This window comes from Vicia villosa, linkage group LG3, assembly GCF_029867415.1.
Source record: "Vicia villosa cultivar HV-30 ecotype Madison, WI linkage group LG3, Vvil1.0, whole genome shotgun sequence".
Taxonomy (NCBI): Eukaryota; Viridiplantae; Streptophyta; class Magnoliopsida; order Fabales; family Fabaceae; genus Vicia; species Vicia villosa.
Window position 1 is genome coordinate 204,662,782 of NC_081182.1, and position 22,592 is coordinate 204,685,373.

General features: G+C 32.2%; 1 protein-coding gene across 1 annotated transcript; it reads right to left on the bottom strand.

The window, feature by feature from the left end:
* Positions 1-2,571: 2,571 nt before the first annotated feature.
* Positions 2,572-3,228, bottom strand: LOC131659766 (agamous-like MADS-box protein AGL61). The gene has a single exon (XM_058928911.1). It carries the CDS (start codon positions 3,226-3,228, stop codon positions 2,572-2,574), a length of 657 nt encoding a protein of 218 aa, XP_058784894.1.
* Between the last annotated feature and the right edge of the window lie 19,364 nt (positions 3,229-22,592).

A 22,592-nucleotide genomic window follows, 5' to 3' on the forward strand; every position in this document is an offset into this window, starting at 1 on the left:
TTAATGTAGTCATCTTATTAAATTAAGTTCAAAATGACAAAAGTAATGAAATATTAAATCTTAATGTTGATGTCCTCTTATTTACCTTGTTAAACATTATTAAAAGATTTTGACTTTTGCAAAAACAATAACATGTAAGATGTTAAATATACATTAGGACTATATGAGTTTTTAGCATTAAAATCCATATGTTAATTAGACTCATAATACCAAAAAAAATTAGACTCGACAAAAATAATTGGATTCATAGGATTCTCTTCATAAATATATACATGAAACTATAAACTTTAAAATAAATAAGATTAGTACTAATAATAGCTAGCTATCCACATATTTACACAAATATTTAACAGTTTGGTGCATTATTATGAGTATCATCTAGTACATTATATGCAAGTTAAAATGGTTTAATTGTTTTTTAATCATAATTAATTAATGAGTGATTTTTACTCAATAATTTACTGAATAAAATGATTTTTTTTCTATTTTTTATAATTATTTTTCATTGTGTTTCTAAAACAAATTGTGTTGCAAAATTATGGGTTGATTTTACCTCCTAACTATATTGGCATACCAACAATTATTTTCAGCAATTCATTGTCATGGCTCTAATAAACTTTGGCCCAACATTACATGTAAATATCAAGCTTAAATACGGCGAGGAGGAGGGAAAAATAAGGATAAGGGGTAGTTGTATTTCCTCTTGGCTTAAAGACATTAAGAAGATAGAACTAGTAGGAGGAGGGAACCATCTCAATTGGTTTGAGGGGCTGGAAAGTTGAATATTGGGGGAGGGGGAGAATACATCTTTCTGGAGTGATTGTTGGTTAGAAGGTCCCTTAAAAATGAGGTTCGAACGACTATTCTCAATATCTTTGAATAAAGAAGCTACAATGGCAGATATGAGAAGGGGAGAGGGAAATACTAGAGAATGACAATTTAGCTGGAGGAGAGATCTCTTTGAATGGGAGTCGAAATTATTGTAGCAGTTAATTGAAGAAATTAGTTCAGCCTCTTTTAGAACTGGGCGAAGGGACAACGTTGTTTGGATCACCGATCCTTCCGAGAGCTATCTGTTAAATCAGCCTACTCCGCCCTATCAGATGCTAGTAACAAGTTCGTTCCCCTTAAAGTGGCGGTGTTTGTTTGGAAAATCATCCAGAATCGAATCCCGTCAAAATAAAACCTATGTAAGAGAGGGATATTAACTTCGGACAATTCATTTTGTGAAGGAGGATGTGGATCGGTAGAATCCACAAACCACATTTTCTTCGAATGCCATCCCGTAACCAAAGTCTGGGCCGATATCGCGAGATGGTTAGGGGTGATTGCTATATTTCATAACTCTACTGTTGTCAATTTTAACGCCTTTCCAGGAGTGTTGTAGGGAAATAAAGGACAGGCTCGCGGAATCTCCATAATTTGGTTCGCATGCATATGGAGCATTTGGAAAGTTAGAAACGCGAAGATCTTTCAAAACAAAGATATCTCTTTCTCAGCGATTGTCGAAGAAACTAAGCTCCTCTCATGGAACTGGTTGAGAGTTAATTCAAGAGGATTCACTTACTCCATTTATCAGTGGCTATCCTCTCCGATTGTATGTCTCGAAGCATTGAAATGACAGTAGAATTAGCTTCGGTCTATCCCTTATTGGTCTGGCACTTGAATATCTTTCATGGTGCAGAATGTAGGTTTCTTCTCCATAGAGTTCATGATCGTGATAAGAAAGGATTTCCAAATTCTTGAATTTCTGATTACAAATATCGTTTTCTTTCTCCTACATTAGAGGTTGTTTATAATTTATGAATTATACATATGTGAATACTGATGCTACTGTTATAACTCATGATACAACAATGGTGTGTTTAGGGGGATTCCTAGTTTTGGATTGCTGTCTTTGGAAAGCATTGTTGGCTAGTGAGTACAAAGTATCCTCATGTTTTCCTGTTAGAGTATTCCTGTTAGAGTATTCTTGTTAGAGTTGTTGTGTTAGAATTGGTGCAGTTAATTTATCAATCTGTACTACCACTCTTTGATTTCTAGCATGTCTTGTGCTAGCTTGTTTAATGATAAAAATTTTGCCTTTTCAAAAAAAAAAAAATGTAACAAGACTCAAAGTGTTTTTGAATGCTTCATCACCATAGGTTCATAACACTTTACATGTATAGTTTTTTTGAATTCAGATTAGGTGGAAGAAAATGAAACATTATTTATATTACAACATTGATATTGTTGTACATTTTAATAGTTGATTGTGTCACTTTCATTTTTTATCTTAGAAAAGGGATCACATAAATTTTAATACTACTACTTTTATATGTGTGCTAGTGGAAATCACTTCTATGAATATAAAAAATCATATACTAACATTTAAAAAAAAAAAATACAATAGACGAGAATGTGAAATTTTATTGCCAAAAATCCTTGAAAAAAGGAAGAATTATTTTCAACCATACTTGTCACATTGCAATTTTTATTAGAAAAAAGAAACAATAGAAAATAAATAACCAGTGAAGTACCATAATGCAATTAACTCCTCATAATCAATAACCAAACCACAAAAAAAAAAGCTCAAAGATACCCATTTCGAAAACCAAGATAGACATTAGGATATGTGGGAACAAGATTGATTCCAAGCCCAAATTTGTTGTCAAATGAATCATAACGTCCAAATCCATTAACTCCCATGTTTGATGAAGATGCGTTAGATTGTTCTATGATGCATTTGTTAGCAAATTTCCCCATGTTCTTCTTCAACTCCTCAATAGATCCCTTTAATTGAACCAATTCATTCAAGGCAAGCTCATCAATTGGACTCTCCCACCAAAATTGGCTTTGCCTAACTTTCCTTGCTTGCTCTATCTCTTCCCCTTGTTTCTTTTCAATCTCCAAATGGTTAAGAAGTTGAGTCAATTGAATGTTGAGATCGCGAACATTAGCATTTCTATGAGCCTCAACAAGTTGGAGAGCACTGGATTCTGGTGGAGGATTGCGAGTCACATAACGATCAACGATAGACTCGACTTCTGGATGACCAAATGAAAATGCCTTGTCAGCTGGAGAGAAAACTACCATTGCAATTTCAACGCCACAGAGAGTGCAAAGTTCACTAGCTTTTTTGAATAGCCCAGAACGGCGTTTAGAGAAAGTAACTTGTAAATGACTTTTTTTTGGTATTTTTTCAATAGGAATTTTTTGTCTCCCTAAGCTAGACTTCTTCTTTAACATGATGAAAAGAAATGAGTTAAGAAGTTGAAAAGAAACAACAATAAGAAAATTAAAACCCTTTTTTGTTGGGTTTCAAGATGGGAAACTAACATGGGTATATATACATAATTTTTTTTTATTTAGGCATAACTCAATTAATTTTCCTTTGATGTATTTTATTTCTTTTTATTATTTGTCTAAAACTAGGAAGTTATATAATCTTTGATCTTAATACTCAATTGATGTATGAGATTGAATTGGTTGGCATCTTAGAAGGATTTTTATCATTGCAATACTACTTATATATGCAATAAAAAACATGATTGCAAAAATTACAACAGAATATTAAATTCTTGATATTAAAAACATTATGTTTATAATTTTTATATAGAATTTTTTTAATTGACAAGCATATTTTAAAAATCATAGTATATTTATATTTAATATTTAATTTAAAATAATTATTTTCCCTTTTTTAAATTCAAATTTTAAACATTTTTTACACGGAAATATTAAAATTTTGAAGACTATTAATTTATTATACAAATATTATTTTGGAGAAGATTACCCAGACCACTCTAAAATTGGATCCAATAAAATTTAATATTAAAAATCTAAGCAACATAATTGTTTTCTTTACCACCATTTAACACATCATAATTAGTAGGTCTCTCATAAGTTAACTTAAAGTTATTATAACCACACATAAATGGACAATAAAATTCAAGTAAATTTGCAGCCTTATTCGTAACGTTTTTATTATAAAGCTTTACAAAAACTACTTTCAATATAAAATTATTTTCTAAAATCATTTTCTAATAAATAAAAAAATTTCATTAATATTATTCTCAATAAAAAAAATTTCAAAGGTGGTGTACTTGGACCTCTTATTTTTCTAATATCTTTTTTTATTAAATATTTTTTTAATGTCTGATTTCTTAACAAAAATGACTTCTTTTTTCTTTAATATTTGTAATAATGGACTAGAAAAATATTTTCCATTAATTCATTAAAATATTTTCGCATTTAACAAAAGATAAAATTTATATATGTTTTGAACACTTCAATCCAATTTTGTTATACACATTATTACAAAGATTTGGTAATAACCCAAGCGCGTTAAAGGATAGTGAACAATATTTCTAAATCTTTTATAGTAAATTTAAAAAAAAAATATTATAATTTTTTTGCATTTCCAAAACTAACACATAACATTATCAGTGGAACTACAATTTTTTTATCAAAATAATTAAACTATATTTTATTTAATTACTTCTTTTGAATAAATTTTCAAATATTTGCAAGGCTTAAATTTATGTTTCTAATTGGGCTTCATATAAATTTAGGCAGCATCTAATAAAGATTCATCAATTGATAGACTTCTTGAAATTTCCAGTTACACCTTGTTGCTATAATAAGCTATTTGAAAGTGTTTTTTAAAATGTGTTTTATTAACATTTTGGGAAGCTTTAGGTAATCATTTTGAATATAGTATTTAGTGGTTTTATTTATTTTTTTAAAAATAGGTATTTGATCTTGGAACAAATTAATTTTGCGGTTTGAACTCGCTGCAAACTCGGGAAGGACTTATCATGTCACCCCCACAAATTGTTCTGACGCCCTTATAATTTTTATTAATATTCATATTATTTTTGAAAAAAGTTTAGTTAAAAGTGCACATAAAAAATTGGGTATAACAAACAAATTTTTTTGGTAAAAATTAAAAAATTTGAAATGCATTTTTATCGATTTTAAAAAAATGAATTTAACATAACTTATCTTTTGATAAATCTCGTATTTTTTTTGAAAAATTTGATAGTTCATTTATGATAGGCAAAAAAAAATTAACACTATCAATTTTTTTGAAAAATTCGATATGTTTTGTAATTTTCAGACATATTTAAAAAACTCGATAAAAATCATATTTTTTTCAAGAAAAATAGGATTTTATATCGCATATTTGAAAAATCATGTGTAAAAAGTATGATTTCACACATGGTCTTTAAAAACAGGTGTAAAAAGTATGTGTTTTGCATCTGTTTTTTAAAAAACGGGTAAAAACTCATAGATCCCTTAAAATATCCGATAAAAATTCATATACTCCCTTAAAAATCCGATAAAATCTCAAAAAAAATCCAAATATCTGGTAAACACAGAATTTTTCTAAAAACTGTAAAATTCACGAAGGGTATTAAGATAAAAACACTACTTTTATGGAGGTGTCAAGTGAAATTATGGGGTGGCAGGATAAATTCTCAAACTCATAACTAAGGTCAGTCCAACAGGCTGCAAGTGAGACAATTGTCTTAGGCCTCAAATATTTTTAGGCTTCAAATTTATATTTTCAATTTAATTAATAATATTAATTAGTTTAGAGCTTTTAGTATAATGTAATTTTGCTGCTAAATGATCATATGATCTTAAGATGAATTTGAAAATTATCATTTGACACAATGATTATTAGGCATCTTAGTACTCCATTTGTTGTAGCATCCTATGAGCGTGTGTCATGAAGACTTCCCTCTGATATCTACTAGTTCATGTTATCGACATTATCATTTGGTCATCATTGCACAAGTAAATCATTAGTTTCCTCTACTCAACTCAAATCATTAAGTCAATTATTTTATCTTGTGTTATGAGATTAAGTTGTCATTATTTGTTGAGATAATTCCTCTAGTGATCATCAATGAAGTTTATTCTCTAGAGAATAACTTTGATAATTTTCCTGTCAACATTAATATTTCAAATTTGAAAGATAGTTAAGTGATAGTACACAAGATACAAAGTCACAAGTTTTGCATCAAAAAAAGTACAATGTAATGCACTACAATACATGTCATGAGTACAAGGATGAAAAATAGTTTGTTGCAATTGTACAAATATTACAACAGCTCCTTTATCAAAGATAAAGAAAACAATCGACAAAAAGGAAGCAATACAAAGATTCAACTTCTCACAATTTTATTCAAAGAACTAAGTAATATTTTGAGTATTTGAATAAACATTTGAGAATCAACTTGAAAAAAGAAAAAAGTTTTAAGTAAAGAACATCTAGATTAATCTCAAAGCTAAACAAGGTTGATATTAGGAGAGGCTTGCCTAATTTAAAGTATCAATCAAATTCTATTGTTTAGGCATGTCAATAAGGAAAACTTGTTAAAACTTATTTTATTCTAAAATCATTATTTCTTCATCTATACCACTAGAGTTCTTAGACATTTACTTGTTTAGGTTAGTGAAAAGTGACATCATCCAATGGTAAGAAGTATGGAATTATCATTGTTGATGACTACAACAGATGGACATGGATCAAATTATTAAGACACGAGGATGAGTTTAATTATGTGTTTTCACTATTATGCAATCAAATGTAAGTTTAAAAAGACTTGAATGTTGCAACTATTAGAGGTGGTCATGGTGGAGAAATTGAAAATATAAACGTTTTGAAAAAATTTCTGAAGAAAATGGTATTTTCCATTATTTCTTCAATCATAGAACTCCATAACAACATGGAGTTGTAGAAAGGAAAAATAGATCTTTCAAGAAATGATTAAAACTTGATAAACAAGAAAAATATTGTTAAGCAATTCTAGAAAAAAGATGTAAATACAACATGTTATATTCAAAATAGGGTTTTTATTAGACATATATTTAATAATACTCCTTATGAGTTGTAGAAAGGTAGAAATCTCAACATTTATTAAGACCCTGTCAATTTGGTTGTACTTATTATGAGATAAACACCAAGAAAAACCTCAACAAGTTTGATTCAAAAGAATAAAACGCAATATAAAGACCAGAGCGCCTACCCCTTAACATCAATGAGAAAACATCATGAACTCCATATATAGCATATATGACATTACACTAGAGACCAGATGCACCTGAGAATAGTTTCCACTACAATTTTTATAAAAGGGCCAAATTTACCAAGTGGAGATCCTAGACACCCAGATCTTCTATCTGCTTATGTTTGAAAATATCAAGCCACTTAACCCAAGAAATTTTAGAATCACCTTTTACTCCACTTTAGAGAAACCTTCTTTGGATTCTAACAATCTTCTTCTAAAACCTTAAAATATATTTTTAAGAAAGACAAGAAAAAAATAAGAATTACATTCAAAACCAATAAAAGGAATTGTTTGGCTTATATCCAATAAGAGGCGCACCTAGTGGAAAGGTGCACCACTTCTTGGATCCAAAATAAACGATTCCTATAATTGGTTTACGGGAAGTATAAGTAAGAGAATGAATATTAGTATTCACATGTCTTTCTATGTCAGTCCTTGGGTTCAAATCACCTTCCTCAAATTTAGGTTCCTCAAAAACTTTAGCATCTTTGACAAACAGGATTGGCTTGTGAGTGTGATCGAGTTATATATATATATATATATATATATATATATATATATATATATATATATATATATATATATATATATATATATATATATATATATAGTGGAAAGGTGCACCACTTCTTGGATCCAAAGTAAACGATTCCTATAATTGGTTTACGGGAAGTATAAGTAAGAGAATGAATATTAGTATTCACATGTCTTTCTATGTCAGTCCTTGGGTTCAAATCACCTTCCTCAAATTTAGGTTCCTCAAAAACTTTAGCATCTTTGACAAACAGGATTGGCTTGTGAGTGTGATCGAGTTATATATATATATATATATATATATATATATATATATATATATATATAGGATCAAATGACACCAACGTGTTAAAGTTTAATTTGACACCAAAATCTCAACCGTTAAAAGAATTGATCAAACGGTGATACTAAATGAAATAAAATAATAATAATAAAATACCTAGCATATTTTTCTCCTAAAAAATAGGATATTTAGTATCACCGTTAGATCAATTCTTTTAACGGTTGAGATTTGGTGTCAAATTAAACTTTGACACCTTGGTGTCATTTGATCCTATCCCCTCCCCCCCCCCCCCCCCCCCCCACACACACACACACACACAGATATATATATATATATATATATATATATATATATATATATATATATATATATATATATATATATATATATGTATATATATATATATAATGATCGGTGGTGGTGGAAGAATGTTAAGGATGATGTGTTTTTTATAGTCTCGGCTTATTCTACCCTTCTAAAGAAAAATCTCTCCTCTAGTCTCTTTTCTCTTAGTGTGGACTTTATTCTTCCTTTAATTTAATTTTTTTGGACTACCTATTAAGTGTTTTTTTTTGCAATTATTGCACAATAAAATCCATATTATATAGAATTTCTTTAAGTGTGTGATTTTGGTTTATTTGAACATTATCTTTTGTATTATGTGTAGGGGTCTGTATATTTAGTTTATCATTTATTTGTAACCTATGAGATGGTGAAGTTTGAATGGTATAGGATATTTAGGTGGTTAGGTTGTTTTTAGTTCTTTGTTGAAAGTATTTGTGGGTAAATATTTTCGGTAATATATCGTATCCACAGGGATTGGTTAATATCACTGCCGTTCTATAGTTATTTATTTTGAGTTAGGAAAATTGAGTTTGGTTTGTTTTATACTTCTAATAATATCAACAGCAAATAATAAAATAAAAGCAAGTAAAGGACTTTGTGTTAACAAGTAAAGAGAGATGTTGAGCCTTTAGGGTTCATCAACCTAATCCTATACAATTATCAATTAATTCACAATAGAACAATCCTTTGAATCATTATCTTCACTTATCCTCAAATAAGATTCCATGTCTGCAAATCAAATTAGATAAACTTTTACCGATATGAGATTCGATCTCTCCAAATATCAATATCGATAATAGTAATTAAGAACGATAATTATGAAAACCCAATCACAATTCCATCTCTGCAAATTATAATTGAACCAATATAGTAACCTAGGGCAAAAGTAAAAATCCTCTCTTTCGATCGAAGATTCAACAATGATGTAAATTAAAACAAGGTTTCTTATTGATAATAAATTCAAACAATTGTTCACAGGAATTAATCAATGGTATTGTATATTCATAGGTTAACTACTACCTTAGATTCAACAAGAGGGATTTAGCTCTCCATAGACATGAAGAACACACAAAGATTAATGGAAGAATTTATCTTCATCAAAGGAATGTCTTCGCTTGATAGAGAATTGGTCTTCAATTGATGAATGTGGCTGCACCTTCAGATTGCTCTCCTAATTTCGCTCTTCACAAAGTTCTCTAACCACCTTTTTTCTCTTAGAAGCTAGGGCTTTTAAACAGAATTTTTGGGCTTTTAACGCCGAGGCCGCGGCGCGCCCCTCAAACAGAGGTATTTTCGCGGCGCGCTCTAGAAACTCTCGCGGCGCGCCCTTTGCAATTTCCATCTTTTTCTTCTGCCTTTGAGACTTCCAGCTCTCTTTCCTCCTCATGTTCTTCTCAAGCTTCAATTCAGCTCTAAACCTGCAACAATAACACCCACAAGTGATTCGATTTGCTTTACGCACGAACTAAACTTGTGCAGTTCAATTCTTAATAAAAACCTATGGATTTATCACATTTTGCATTGGTTTGGAAACTAAATCACTTCTATTAACACATGAATTTACCATTAATTTACTCCTAACAAACTCTCCCCAACTTAGAGTTTTGTTTGTCCCTAAACAAAATTACTTACCTCCGACAAAGTTTACCGACAATCAAGCAACAAGTTTTTCAAAAAAATTTTCTCAAGTGGTTCAATCCAGTAACTAAGTCAAATACTCCTCTTCTACCTGCAAACTCAGAACATCCACATGAAACAAACGTTGAAAGCAAATTACCTCCAGAAGTTCAAAACACTACACAATTGTAATTGAATCAGCACTAATCACTCTCATCAACAAGTATGATGAATAAAAGAGGGGTTAAACACTCATCCAAACAATTAAATCAACAAAGATCCATATCATACGTTCACCAAATTGCTCGCATCAAGTCTTGTGGAATCTGAGAATCAGAAGGTCTTTCTATGGTTGTAATGTGGTTTAGATTCAAAGAAAAGAAGATAATCAAGGGTTGTTCCTAATATAGGGAAGCATCCAATTCATAACTTATTTCTTTTTCTCTAAAACTCTAATTCCTTTACTTGTCCATCTTTTTTCATTCATTCGTAGCTTGATTCTTCTTTTTCACTTTTTTTTTTCAACAATCTTTATATTCAAACGTTGTTACTTCTCTTTTTTTTTTTTCAAGCTACGACTTCTTTTATCTTTCACCGATTACCATAAGTACTTACTCTTCTTTTGAATGTGACTCTCCCCAACTTGGAGATCAACCTGTATTCAGATTATATGAATGCTCCCCTACTTTCTAAAAAGGTCAAAGAGAAAACACATCACCAAATTTTATGGTTGATGGTCCAGAACAAAACTTTTTATTGAGATCAAAACTCACCAGCTATTTCCTTGGTGCGTATTATGATACTTACCTTGACCTCAGGCTCAAAGAATGGTTAGCAAAGGATCACACTCTCACAGAAGAAAATAATTTTTACGGTGGAGTCGGCTCAAAGAACTCTCAAATTCAAACAATTGCCTAAATCACTTCCACAGATTTCCACAGACGATGCAACAACCGGTTTAGCATGATACGAACAAGTCAAAATAATTGATGGTCTCCTGCATATAGTAAACAATGGAAAGCTTTCCTCACAATGGTTAAGGCTAAGCTGATCCAATAAACAATGTACCATAAAGAACTTCTGACAGTATTTACTAACACCTTAAGTTTCATTGCACACATTAAGAGTTTGAGTTTGAAAATTCATACCTGCTTTGTTACTTATTGAAAAAGAGAGTGAAACTGAAAAATTTTGAACATTCACTTCCTACCACTTTCATACATGTTGCTTCATTGTTGATACTTCGCTTGAGATTCTCGTTTTGTTATGGGACTACTTACTCTAACTGGGAGTACATAATTAAATAAAAACAGAAAATTTGAACAATTCAAAAATAAATAAATCCACCCCCCAAACTTGAACTAAACATTGACCTCAATGTTTCGTAACAAGTCCGAGAGGGTGACTTACAGAGAGTAACGCAATATCAATTGCTGCCTCCTAGCTTTCACCAGACGGGTTCCCTGATTATTTCCTGAAATAAAAGCTAAACAAAACAAAACATTAGAAGTGTGGGTTACCTCCCACGAAGTGCCTCATTTAACGTCACATGGCTTGACGGTTCATGGTTGAATCATCAACCATTGTCTCTTTTCCTTGGTACTTTTCTTACCAATGTGAAACCCCAAAAGTATTTAAAGTTTGCTTGTTTGATTTCTTCATCCTTAATTCTTATCACTTCAACTCGCAATCTCTCTTCCTTCATTTGTTTTTTCCTCTCCTCAAGAGAGATAACCTCCTTATCCGTTAATTTCATCGTCGGTGAGAACCTATCCTTGATGAATTTGACAAATTTTGGCTTTAACTTTAAACCTTCTAAAGATGGGATGGTGATTTGCAAACGGCTAAACATTTTCATTGGCCGAAAGTAATGACTCTCATTCCCTTCTTTATTAGGAACTTGTATAGGAAGTAATTCCAATGAGAGTTTATGCTCCTTTGCATTACTACTCTTATTCAATTCTAAGTCCACCATATTCTCTTTTGAAAAAGTTTCAACTTTTGAAGTTTCTAACTCATTCACGACTTCTTTGATTATATCCTCCTTTTTTGTTCCTTCGACTAACACGTCATCTACCTTTTTAGGAGGTCTTGGATAAGGTAGCTTCATTGAGGGCTCATACTTAACTTCTATATTTTTCTTGATGTTTACATACTCTATATTATCCTTTTCAACAACATCTTCCTTGTTATCAATTTCCTCCTCCACTCTCTTATTTCCAACATCCTTGTTTTCAACTTCCTCATCAACCACTTTTACACTCCTTATAGAAGTAGCATTGCAGGTTTCTACACAAGTCATAGGATTTTGAAAAGTTGAGGCCTGACTTACGTTTTGCTCGGTGAAGAATTTGGTAAATTGAACATCTTCCGTTTCCCGGTTTTGTTGAATGGCTAAAGAGAATTGCATGAATTGATTCATGGTTTCCTCTAACTCAGTGGGTCCTCTTTGATAACCTTGATTATAGTGTGAAAACCCTTGTTGTTGGTATTCATGGTTAGCCATATGATACTCCATCGCATCTTCCGGTGTGCACCATCCGATATCATGAAACTCATTAACTTGAGGTGTGAACTGTGACACACTTTGAAGGAGATACTCCATTTGTTGAATTAGGATCTCGTTTTGAGCATGAATCGCGACATTTATATTTGGGTCGAACATGCCGACAAACAAAATTCTACAAAACTAGCAAACAAGTGAAATAACAGGATAAAAAAAATAATAATAATAAAAAAATAACAATTAAAAGACTATTGCCATAACAAAATCTAAAATAAAGTAACTAACTAAAAATCTAAAATAAAGGAACTAAACTAAAAATCTAAAATTAAGTAACTAAACAAAAAAAAAATCTAAAAATAAGTAACTAAACAAAAAATCTAAAAATAAGTAAATAACTAAAATTAATATAACTAAAAATAAGGAAATAACTCAAAATAGAAAACTATTGCAATGCGTGCAATATTGACACCAATCCCCGGCAACGGCGCCAATTTGTTGAAAGTATTTGTGGGTAAATATTTTCGGTAATATATCGTATCCACAAGGATTGGTTAATATCACTGCCGTTCTATAGTTATTTATTTTGAGTTAGGAAAATTGAGTTTGGTTTGTTTTATACTTCTAATAATATCAACAGCAAATAATAAAATAAAAGCAAGTAAAGGACTTTGTGTTAACAAGTAAAGAGAGATGTTGAGCCTTTAGGGTTCATCAACCTAATCCTATACAATTATCAATTAATTCACAATAGAACAATCCTTTGAATCATTATCTTCACTTATCCTCAAATAAGATTCCATGTCTGCAAATCAAATTAGATAAACTTTTATCGGTATGAGATTCGATCTCTCCAAATATCAATATCGATAATAGTAATTAAGAACGATAATTATGAAAACCCAATCACAATTCCATCTCTGCAAATTATAATTGAACCAATATAGTAACCTAGGGCAAAAGTAAAAATCCTCTCTTTCGATCGAAGATTCAACAATGATGTAAATTAAAACAAGGTTTCTTATTGATAATAAATTCAAACAATTGTTCACAGGAATTAATCAATGGTATTGTATATTCATAGGTTAACTACTACCTTAGATTCAACAAGAGGGATTTAGCTCTCCATAGACATGAAGAACACACAAAGATTAATGGAAGAATTTATCTTCATCAAAGGAATGTCTTCGCTTGATAGAGAATTGGTCTTCAATTGATGATTGTGGCTGCACCTTCAGATTGCTCTCCTAATTTCGCTCTTCACAAAGTTCTCTAACCACCCTTTTTCTCTTAGAAGCTAGGGCTTTTAAACAGAATTTTTGGGCTTTTAACGCCGAGGCCGCGGCGCGGAAACGGGCTGGCGCGGCGCGCCCCTCAAACAGAGGTATTTTCGCGGCGCGCTCTAGAAACTCTCGCGGCGCGCCCTTTGCAATTTCCATCTTTTTCTTCTGCCTTTGAGACTTCCAGCTCTCTTTCCTCCTCATGTTCTTCTCAAGCTTCAATTCAGCTCTAAACCTGCAACAATAACACCCACAAGTGATTCGATTTGCTTTACGCACGAACTAAACTTGTGCAGTTCAATTCTTAATAAAAACCTATGGATTTATCACATTTTGCATTGGTTTGGAAACTAAATCACTTCTATTAACACATGAATTTACCATTAATTTACTCCTAACAAACTCTCCCCAACTTAGAGTTTTGTTTGTCCCTAAACAAAATTACTTACCTCCGGCAAAGTTTACCGACAATCAAGCAACAAGTTTTTCAAAAAAATTTTCTCAAGTGGTTCAATCCAGTAACTAAGTCAAATACTCCTCTTCTACCTGCAAACTCAGAACATCCACATGAAACAAACGTTGAAAGCAAATTACCTCCAGAAGTTCAAAACACTACACAATTGTAATTGAATCAGCACTAATCACTCTCATCAACAAGTATGATGAATAAAAGAGGGGTTAAACACTCATCCAAACAATTAAATCAACAAAGATCCATATCATACGTTCACCAAATTGCTCGCATCAAGTCTTGTGGAATCTGAGAATCAGAAGGTCTTTCTATGGTTGTAATGTGGTTTAGATTCAAAGAAAAGAAGATAATCAAGGGTTGTTCCTAATATAGGGAAGCATCCAATTCATAACTTATTTCTTTTTCTCTAAAACTCTAATTCCTTTACTTGTCCATCTTTTTTCATTCATTCGTAGCTTGATTCTTCTTTTTCACTTTTTTTTTCAACAATCTTTATATTCAAACGTTGTTACTTCTCTTTTTTTTTTTTCAAGCTACGACTTCTTTTATCTTTCACCGATTACCATAAGTACTTACTCTTCTTTTGAATGTGACTCTCCCCAACTTGGAGATCAACCTGTATTCAGATTATATGAATGCTCCCCTACTTTCTAAAAAGGTCAAAGAGAAAACACATCACCAAATTTTATGGTTGATGGTCCAGAACAAAACTTTTTATTGAGATCAAAACTCACCAGCTATTTCCTTGGTGCGTATTATGATACTTACCTTGACCTCAGGCTCAAAGAATGGTTAGCAAAGGATCACACTCTCACAGAAGAAAATAATTTTTACGGTGGAGTCGGCTCAAAGAACTCTCAAATTCAAACAATTGCCTAAATCACTTCCACAGATTTCCACAGACGATGCAACAACCGATTTAGCATGATACGAACAAGTCAAAATAATTGATGGTCTCCTGCATATAGTAAACAATGGAAAGCTTTCCTCACAATGGTTAAGGCTAAGCTGATCCAATAAACAATGTACCATAAAGAACTTCTGATAGTATTTACTAACACCTTAAGTTTCATTGCACACATTAAGAGTTTGAGTTTGAAAATTCATACCTGCTTTGTTACTTATTGAAAAAGAGAGTGAAACTGAAAAATTTTGAACATTCACTTCCTACCACTTTCATACATGTTGCTTCATTGTTGATACTTCGCTTGAGATTCTCGTTTTGTTATGGGACTACTTACTCTAACTGGGAGTACATAATTAAATAAAAACAGAAAATTTGAACAATTCAAAAATAAATAAATCCACCCCCCAAACTTGAACTAAACATTGACCTCAATGTTTCGTAACAAGTCCGAGAGGGTGACTTACAGAGAGTAACGCAATATCAATTGCTGCCTCCTAGCTTTCACCAGACGGGTTCCCTGATTATTTCCTGAAATAAAAGCTAAACAAAACAAAACATTAGAAGTGTGGGTTACCTCCCACGAAGTGCCTCATTTAACGTCACATGGCTTGACGGTTCATGGTTGAATCATCAACCATTGTCTCTTTTCCTTGGTACTTTTCTTACCAATGTGAAACCCCAAAAGTATTTAAAGTTTGCTTGTTTGATTTCTTCATCCTTAATTCTTATCACTTCAACTCGCAATCTCTCTTCCTTCATTTGTTTTTTCCTCTCCTCAAGAGAGATAACCTCCTTATCCGTTAATTTCATCGTCGGTGAGAACCTATCCTTGATGAATTTGACAAATTTTGGCTTTAACTTTAAACCTTCTAAAGATGGGATGGTGATTTGCAAACGGCTAAACATTTTCATTGGCCGAAAGTAATGACTCTCATTCCCTTCTTTATTAGGAACTTGTATAGGAAGTAATTCCAATGAGAGTTTATGCTCCTTTGCATTACTACTCTTATTCAATTCTAAGTCCACCATATTCTCTTTTGAAAAAGTTTCAACTTTTGAAGTTTCTAACTCATTCACGACTTCTTTGATTATATCCTCCTTTTTTGTTCCTTCGACTAAAACGTCATCTACCTTTTTAGGAGGTCTTGGATAAGGTAGCTTCATTGAGGGCTCATACTTAACTTCTATATTTTTCTTGATGTTTACATACTCTATATTATCCTTTTCAACAACATCTTCCTTGTTATCAATTTCCTCCTCCACTCTCTTATTTCCAACATCCTTGTTTTCAACTTCCTCATCAACCACTTTTACACTCCTTATAGAAGTAGCATTGCAGGTTTCTACACAAGTCATAGGATTTTGAAAAGTTGAGGCCTGACTTACGTTTTGCTCGGTGAAGAATTTGGTAAATTGAACATCTTTCGTTTCCCGGTTTTGTTGAATGGCTAAAGAGAATTGCATGAATTGATTCATGGTTTCCTCTAACTCAGTGGGTCCTCTTTGATAACCTTGATTATAGTGTGAAAACCCTTGTTGTTGGTATTCATGGTTAGCCATATGATACTCCATCGCATCTTCCGGTGTGCACCATCCGATATCATGAAACTCATTAACTTGAGGTGTGAACTGTGACACACTTTGAAGGAGATACTCCATTTGTTGAATTAGGATCTCGTTTTGAGCATGAATCGCGACATTTATATTTGGGTCGAACATGCCGACAAACAAAATTCTACAAAACTAGCAAACAAGTGAAATAACAGGATAAAAAAAATAATAATAATAATAAAATAACAATTAAAAGACTATTGCCATAACAAAATCTAAAATAAAGTAACTAACTAAAAATCTAAAATAAAGGAACTAAACTAAAAATCTAAAATTAAGTAACTAAACAAAAAAAAAAAATCTAAAAATAAGTAACTAAACAAAAAATCTAAAAATAAGTAAATAACTAAAATTAATATAACTAAAAATAAGGAAATAACTCAAAATATAAAACTATTGCAATGCGTGCAATATTGACACCAATCCCCGGCAACGGCGCCAATTTGTTGAAAGTATTTGTGGGTAAATATTTTCGGTAATATATCGTATCCACAGGGATTGGTTAATATCACTGCCGTTCTATAGTTATTTATTTTGAGTTAGGAAAATTGAGTTTGGTTTGTTTTATACTTCTAATAATATCAACAGCAAATAATAAAATAAAAGCAAGTAAAGGACTTTGTGTTAACAAGTAAAGAGAGATGTTGAGCCTTTAGGGTTCATCAACCTAATCCTATACAATTATCAATTAATTCACAATAGAACAATCCTTTGAATCATTATCTTCACTTATCCTCAAATAAGATTCCATGTCTGCAAATCAAATTAGATAAACTTTTACCGGTATGAGATTCGATCTCTCCAAATATCAATATCGATAATAGTAATTAAGAACGATAATTATGAAAACCCAATCACAATTCCATCTCTGCAAATTATAATTGAACCAATATAGTAACCTAGGGCAAAAGTAAAAATCCTCTCTTTCGATCGAAGATTCAACAATGATGTAAATTAAAACAAGGTTTCTTATTGATAATAAATTCAAACAATTGTTCACAGGAATTAATCAATGGTATTGTATATTCATAGGTTAACTACTACCTTAGATTCAACAAGAGGGATTTAGCTCTCCATAGACATGAAGAACACACAAAGATTAATGGAAGAATTTATCTTCATCAAAGGAATGTCTTCGCTTGATAGAGAATTGGTCTTCAATTGATGATTGTGGCTGCACCTTCAGATTGCTCTCCTAATTTCGCTCTTCACAAAGTTCTCTAACCACCCTTTTTCTCTTAGAAGCTAGGGCTTTTAAACAGAATTTTTGGGCTTTTAACGCCGAGGCCGCGGCGCGGCAACGGGCTGGCGCGGCGCGCCCCTCAAACAGAGGTATTTTCGCGGCGCGCTCTAGAAACTCTCGCGGCGCGCCCTTTGCAATTTCCATCTTTTTCTTCTGCCTTTGAGACTTCCAGCTCTCTTTCCTCCTCATGTTCTTCTCAAGCTTCAATTCAGCTCTAAACCTGCAACAATAACACCCACAAGTGATTCGATTTGCTTTACGCACGAACTAAACTTGTGCAGTTCAATTCTTAATAAAAACCTATGGATTTATCACATTTTGCATTGGTTTGGAAACTAAATCACTTCTATTAACACATGAATTTACCATTAATTTACTCCTAACATTCTTCCTAAGAATCTTAGGTTGCTTTTTGAGTTATTTTTCTCGTTGAGAGGAGGGCCTAGGATATTGGATGGGCTCACCATGGTCTGGCACTCAGTTTTTTGCTCGATTTAGAAATCCTGAAATGATATTATTTTTTCTAAATCGTCAACTAATATAAAGGATGTGGAGGAAAATAGCATTTTCCTAACTTATAAATTGTATCTTAGCAGGTCTGTAACCATCTTCTATGATTTCCCTACTTGGATTAAAAACCATGTCCTCTATCTGAATCAATAGAGGTTTGAGAGTCTTTAACTTTGCTCTTATGGTAGAGTACTCTTGGTGTTTTCCCTTAGAGCTCTCTGTTTCTATTAATGGTGGTTTATTTAGGGTTGAGCTTTAACACGCGTTCTCTTACTCATTGGTGGCGTTTATTATTGTGGTTTTTTTGTTTGCTGCCAAGTTTTTTGGTTGTTTTTTATTTGTTTATGTTTGGAGGTTTTCTTTTTGTTTTGTGATTGGTTTTATTATTATTTGTTGTTGTTTTTAGCAGTATCAGCTTGCTACATCTTGTGCCTCTTGATTGTATCACTATTTGTATTCTTATGATCTTTTAACCGCCCTTTGTTTTATATGACATATTATATTTGTCGTTGAAACAAATTTATGGATAAACAAATGTATTCAACTTCCTCCCATAGCTCTCGCTATCTACACACGCTATAAGAAAATAGCTGGTTGTTCATTTATGTAGACAACACATGGAGTATTGTAAGTAACATTTACTCATCCTATTTCTAGGTCATGATTTTGTGGAGTTATTACATGTATTATGTTTCGCTTTTAAAATGATTTTCAAAATCACTCACTCACTAGCACACGCTACCTCACTTTCCTTTCTTTTACTTAGAAATATTTCATCTTCTCTATTATCATCTTACTTACCTTTCACCATAGTCATGTTTGCTCATAATTCTTGAAGGCGCATTTGAATTTATTGGAAAAGCCCACCTTTATTTGCAAAGATGAAGACTTCACCATTTTTTGTGGAACCAATAGTTGGTGTTGAAAGCCTAAATCTTAATGACTTCGACATTCAATGGTTTAAAGAAGTTAAATGTTTTAGCTACTTGAATCTTAATTAGAAACATGTCTACACCAACCTCATCAAAGAATTCTTGATACATGCCTTTATAGGCAGAAACTATATCACTCCAATTGTTTAAGGAGAGGAAAATAAAGTAAGTGTAAGAGACCTTGCTGAGGTTACAAACACTGAATTCCATGGAAGAGTTATTGCTAAAGGTTTCACATAAAATATTTACATTCTTCAATAGATTTTGCATTGTTTGCAATAAAGAAAAAGGCTCACCACGTGGATAATCAGAAGGACCACTTCAATATGATATTTCAAATAATTTTCAAAAGTATCATGTAGAAAAATTGTGACGGAAAGTTATATTCTCTCATGCGCGCATAAGAAATTTATGGTTAATATTAATGAAGTCGTCCTTAGGGTCATGGGTTTGTGCATGCTAAGAACTAGACATTATTTTGATGGAGAAATACCGTAAGAAAGATTAATCTTAAACATTACTAAAAAGAGTGGTTTCATCGACACTCTACAAGCTGAAAATCATGAAGAACTCCTAAGAGTTTGTTATGGAGAACCTTTTAATGCTAAACTTCTAAGGAAATTAGTTCTAATTCAAGGGCTAATATGTGTTGATGAAGAAACGAAAGAAGAATCCATGGATCATTCTCCTTAAACTCAAGAAACCTAGATTCAAGTAAGCTTTCTCATAAAGACTAAGAAAGCGAATGGTCTTTCTAGACCATCAAGAAAGAGACCAATAAGATCTTTAAGGGTAACCAAGGTAGAAATTTACTTGATTATTTCATTATTTCTCAACAAGCTTCAAGTGCACATATAGTTGAGAAATTTTCCAATCTATAGGATAAGTATTGCTTTACCTTGTGATTCCAATGTTTCATTATTCACAATGTCCTAGTTGACTTATTTTATTTATATTTGTTTTAATTTTATTGTTGAGTCTTTTTAATTATAACAAATTTTCATTATGTAAGTTGTAGTTATCAAATCATCATCCAACTTTTCTTTGATGAAATATTGACTAATGTTAATGTGTTTTGCCATGTAATAGTGAGAAGGATTATGTGCAATATTGGTGGATGATTTATTGTCACAAAACAACTTTACATGGTTTTTGCATGGCAACACTAAATCTTTTGGCACTTGTTTAATCCATAATTGTTTATAAATTCGTAGTACTATATCCATGAATTATGTTTTAGGGCTTGATAGAGCATCTGCACTTTATTTCTTACTCCTCCAAACAACAAGGTTTTCCCACGATTTAGTATAATAGCTAGAAGTAGATCTTCGATCATTCATTGAATATACATAGGGGTGGCAAACGGGCATGCCCACCCCGTTTAGGCCCGTCCCGTAAAAGCCCGCAAAAAAAACGGGGCGGGACGAGCATAGTTAAGGATGCGGACTCAAAACCTTGGTCCGTCCTGCAAAACGTGAGGCAGGGCGGACTAAGCCCGCATGCACTACACCTTTTAAACATAAAAATGTAAAATTTTATGTTAATTTCCATACCCGCCAAAGCCGCATGAAAAACCGGACAAGGCGGTCACATTAAAGGTGAGGGCCTAAAACCTTGACCCGCCCCGCACTAAAGTGCGGGCAAAACGGGCATGTCCAACGGGCCGGGCCCATTTTGAGAGCCCTGATTATACATATACATAGTAATAATGGCAAGTCTCCATAATTAGACTTACATTTCTTTATACGGGTGTTGTTATGAAATTTTGCAAATAAAAGCAGTCAAACTTACAGGCTTTGTATGTTTTATTCAATAGATATGTGACAGACTTTGTCCATGTTATACATCCCAATAAATCAACAATCTTTGCTTATTTAGCTTCCCATATGAGTCTTGTTTTTATTTATCATTTTTTAGGCTTTGAGCTTGGTTCATAGTCTTTTTATTTATTTAGGAGTCATATTTTTCAAGGATAAACCTAAAGCGGTGCATCTTCTTGAAAAGGTTCAATGTTAATAATAATTCACAGAGTCTATCTAGTTAAAATGGTGATCCAAGTAATACCGTTTTATAGCTTCCTTATTTATAATTGGTCAGGTGCTCTCTTAAAGATATTGACAAACGAACTCGAAAATTCATCTAGAGTGGTGATGTCAACGCTAGAAAGATTGTCACAATGGTCGGCACAAGGTTTGCACCCTCGTTGACGAGGGCTTAATAAAAAATCTTTTAGAAAAATAAATGAGGTTATCTCCCTTTAACTATATTGGGACCTATTGAACTCAAACCTTCAATGGGCCATTTTTCTCATGATTAGAGTTTTAAGGCATCAATCTGTCATTAGATATACCACATTTCCCATCAGTCGAAGTGGTTTGAATCGTAAGTTTTTATGAGGTTTTAAACAACTACTATTTTCTCATTGACAATGTCCACTCCAGCAATTTTTGGAATGATTCATGGCGTGGCTTCCCCTTATCTGATTTAATTTTGTTTCATGAACACCTCAAAAAAAAATCCTCGCAAGCCAAAGTTATAAACTTCATTCGTAATTCTTAATGGAGAATTCTTTGTAACATTATTCAAAAGTTTCCTCAAATTATCCATCTGGTAATCGATCTGATAATTTCTATCTTACTACTTGTTTCAGCTAGCAAAAAAGGGACATGTCAAGCCTGCTTCTTATTTGGACGCGCACGCAAAGTTTCTTATAAGTGTAGCGACCAAAGGAGGTAAATGAGCTTCTTTTTCCTTCTAAATAGAGGTTTCTTTTATTCTTTATTAATGACTTCCATTTCCTCTTACTAATTTGAGTTAGAAGGCTCTCTAGTCTAAGCTAATTTAGAACACTTGCATTTTCCACTCAAAATATGAGAATCTCATGGATAGAGTTTGTTCAATAACTTTTATATGCATTTTGTGTCTTAAAATTAGGGAAACTTATAAGCATATTTTCTTCTCCTACACCTTTGCCCAACACCTATGAAATTGGCTAAGCGCTTCGATTAACATGCAACTCAGCAGACTCTCAATTACTCATATTCTCAAAACTTGCAATAAAGCTTAATGCCCTCAAGATTATGTCATTTTTTAGGCTTAATTTGAGAGTTTGGAGAAGAAGATAATGGAAGATTTTGAAAAAAAGGATAATGATTGAGTGAAAATAATAGAGGGTTTATAACTGTAATGCCTCAACGCCTCACTTTCTTTCAATAAAAAAATTGTTTAAGAAGAGAATTTATAATTTATATTAAAATAATTTAAATTTTATTTATAATTTTAAAAATAATTTAT

What these genes read in the sequence shown, in the direction of transcription:
- LOC131659766 (XM_058928911.1), bottom strand. Translation starts at nt 3,228, where the DNA reads ATGTTAAAGAAGAAGTCTAGCTTAGGGAGACAAAAAATTCCTATTGAA.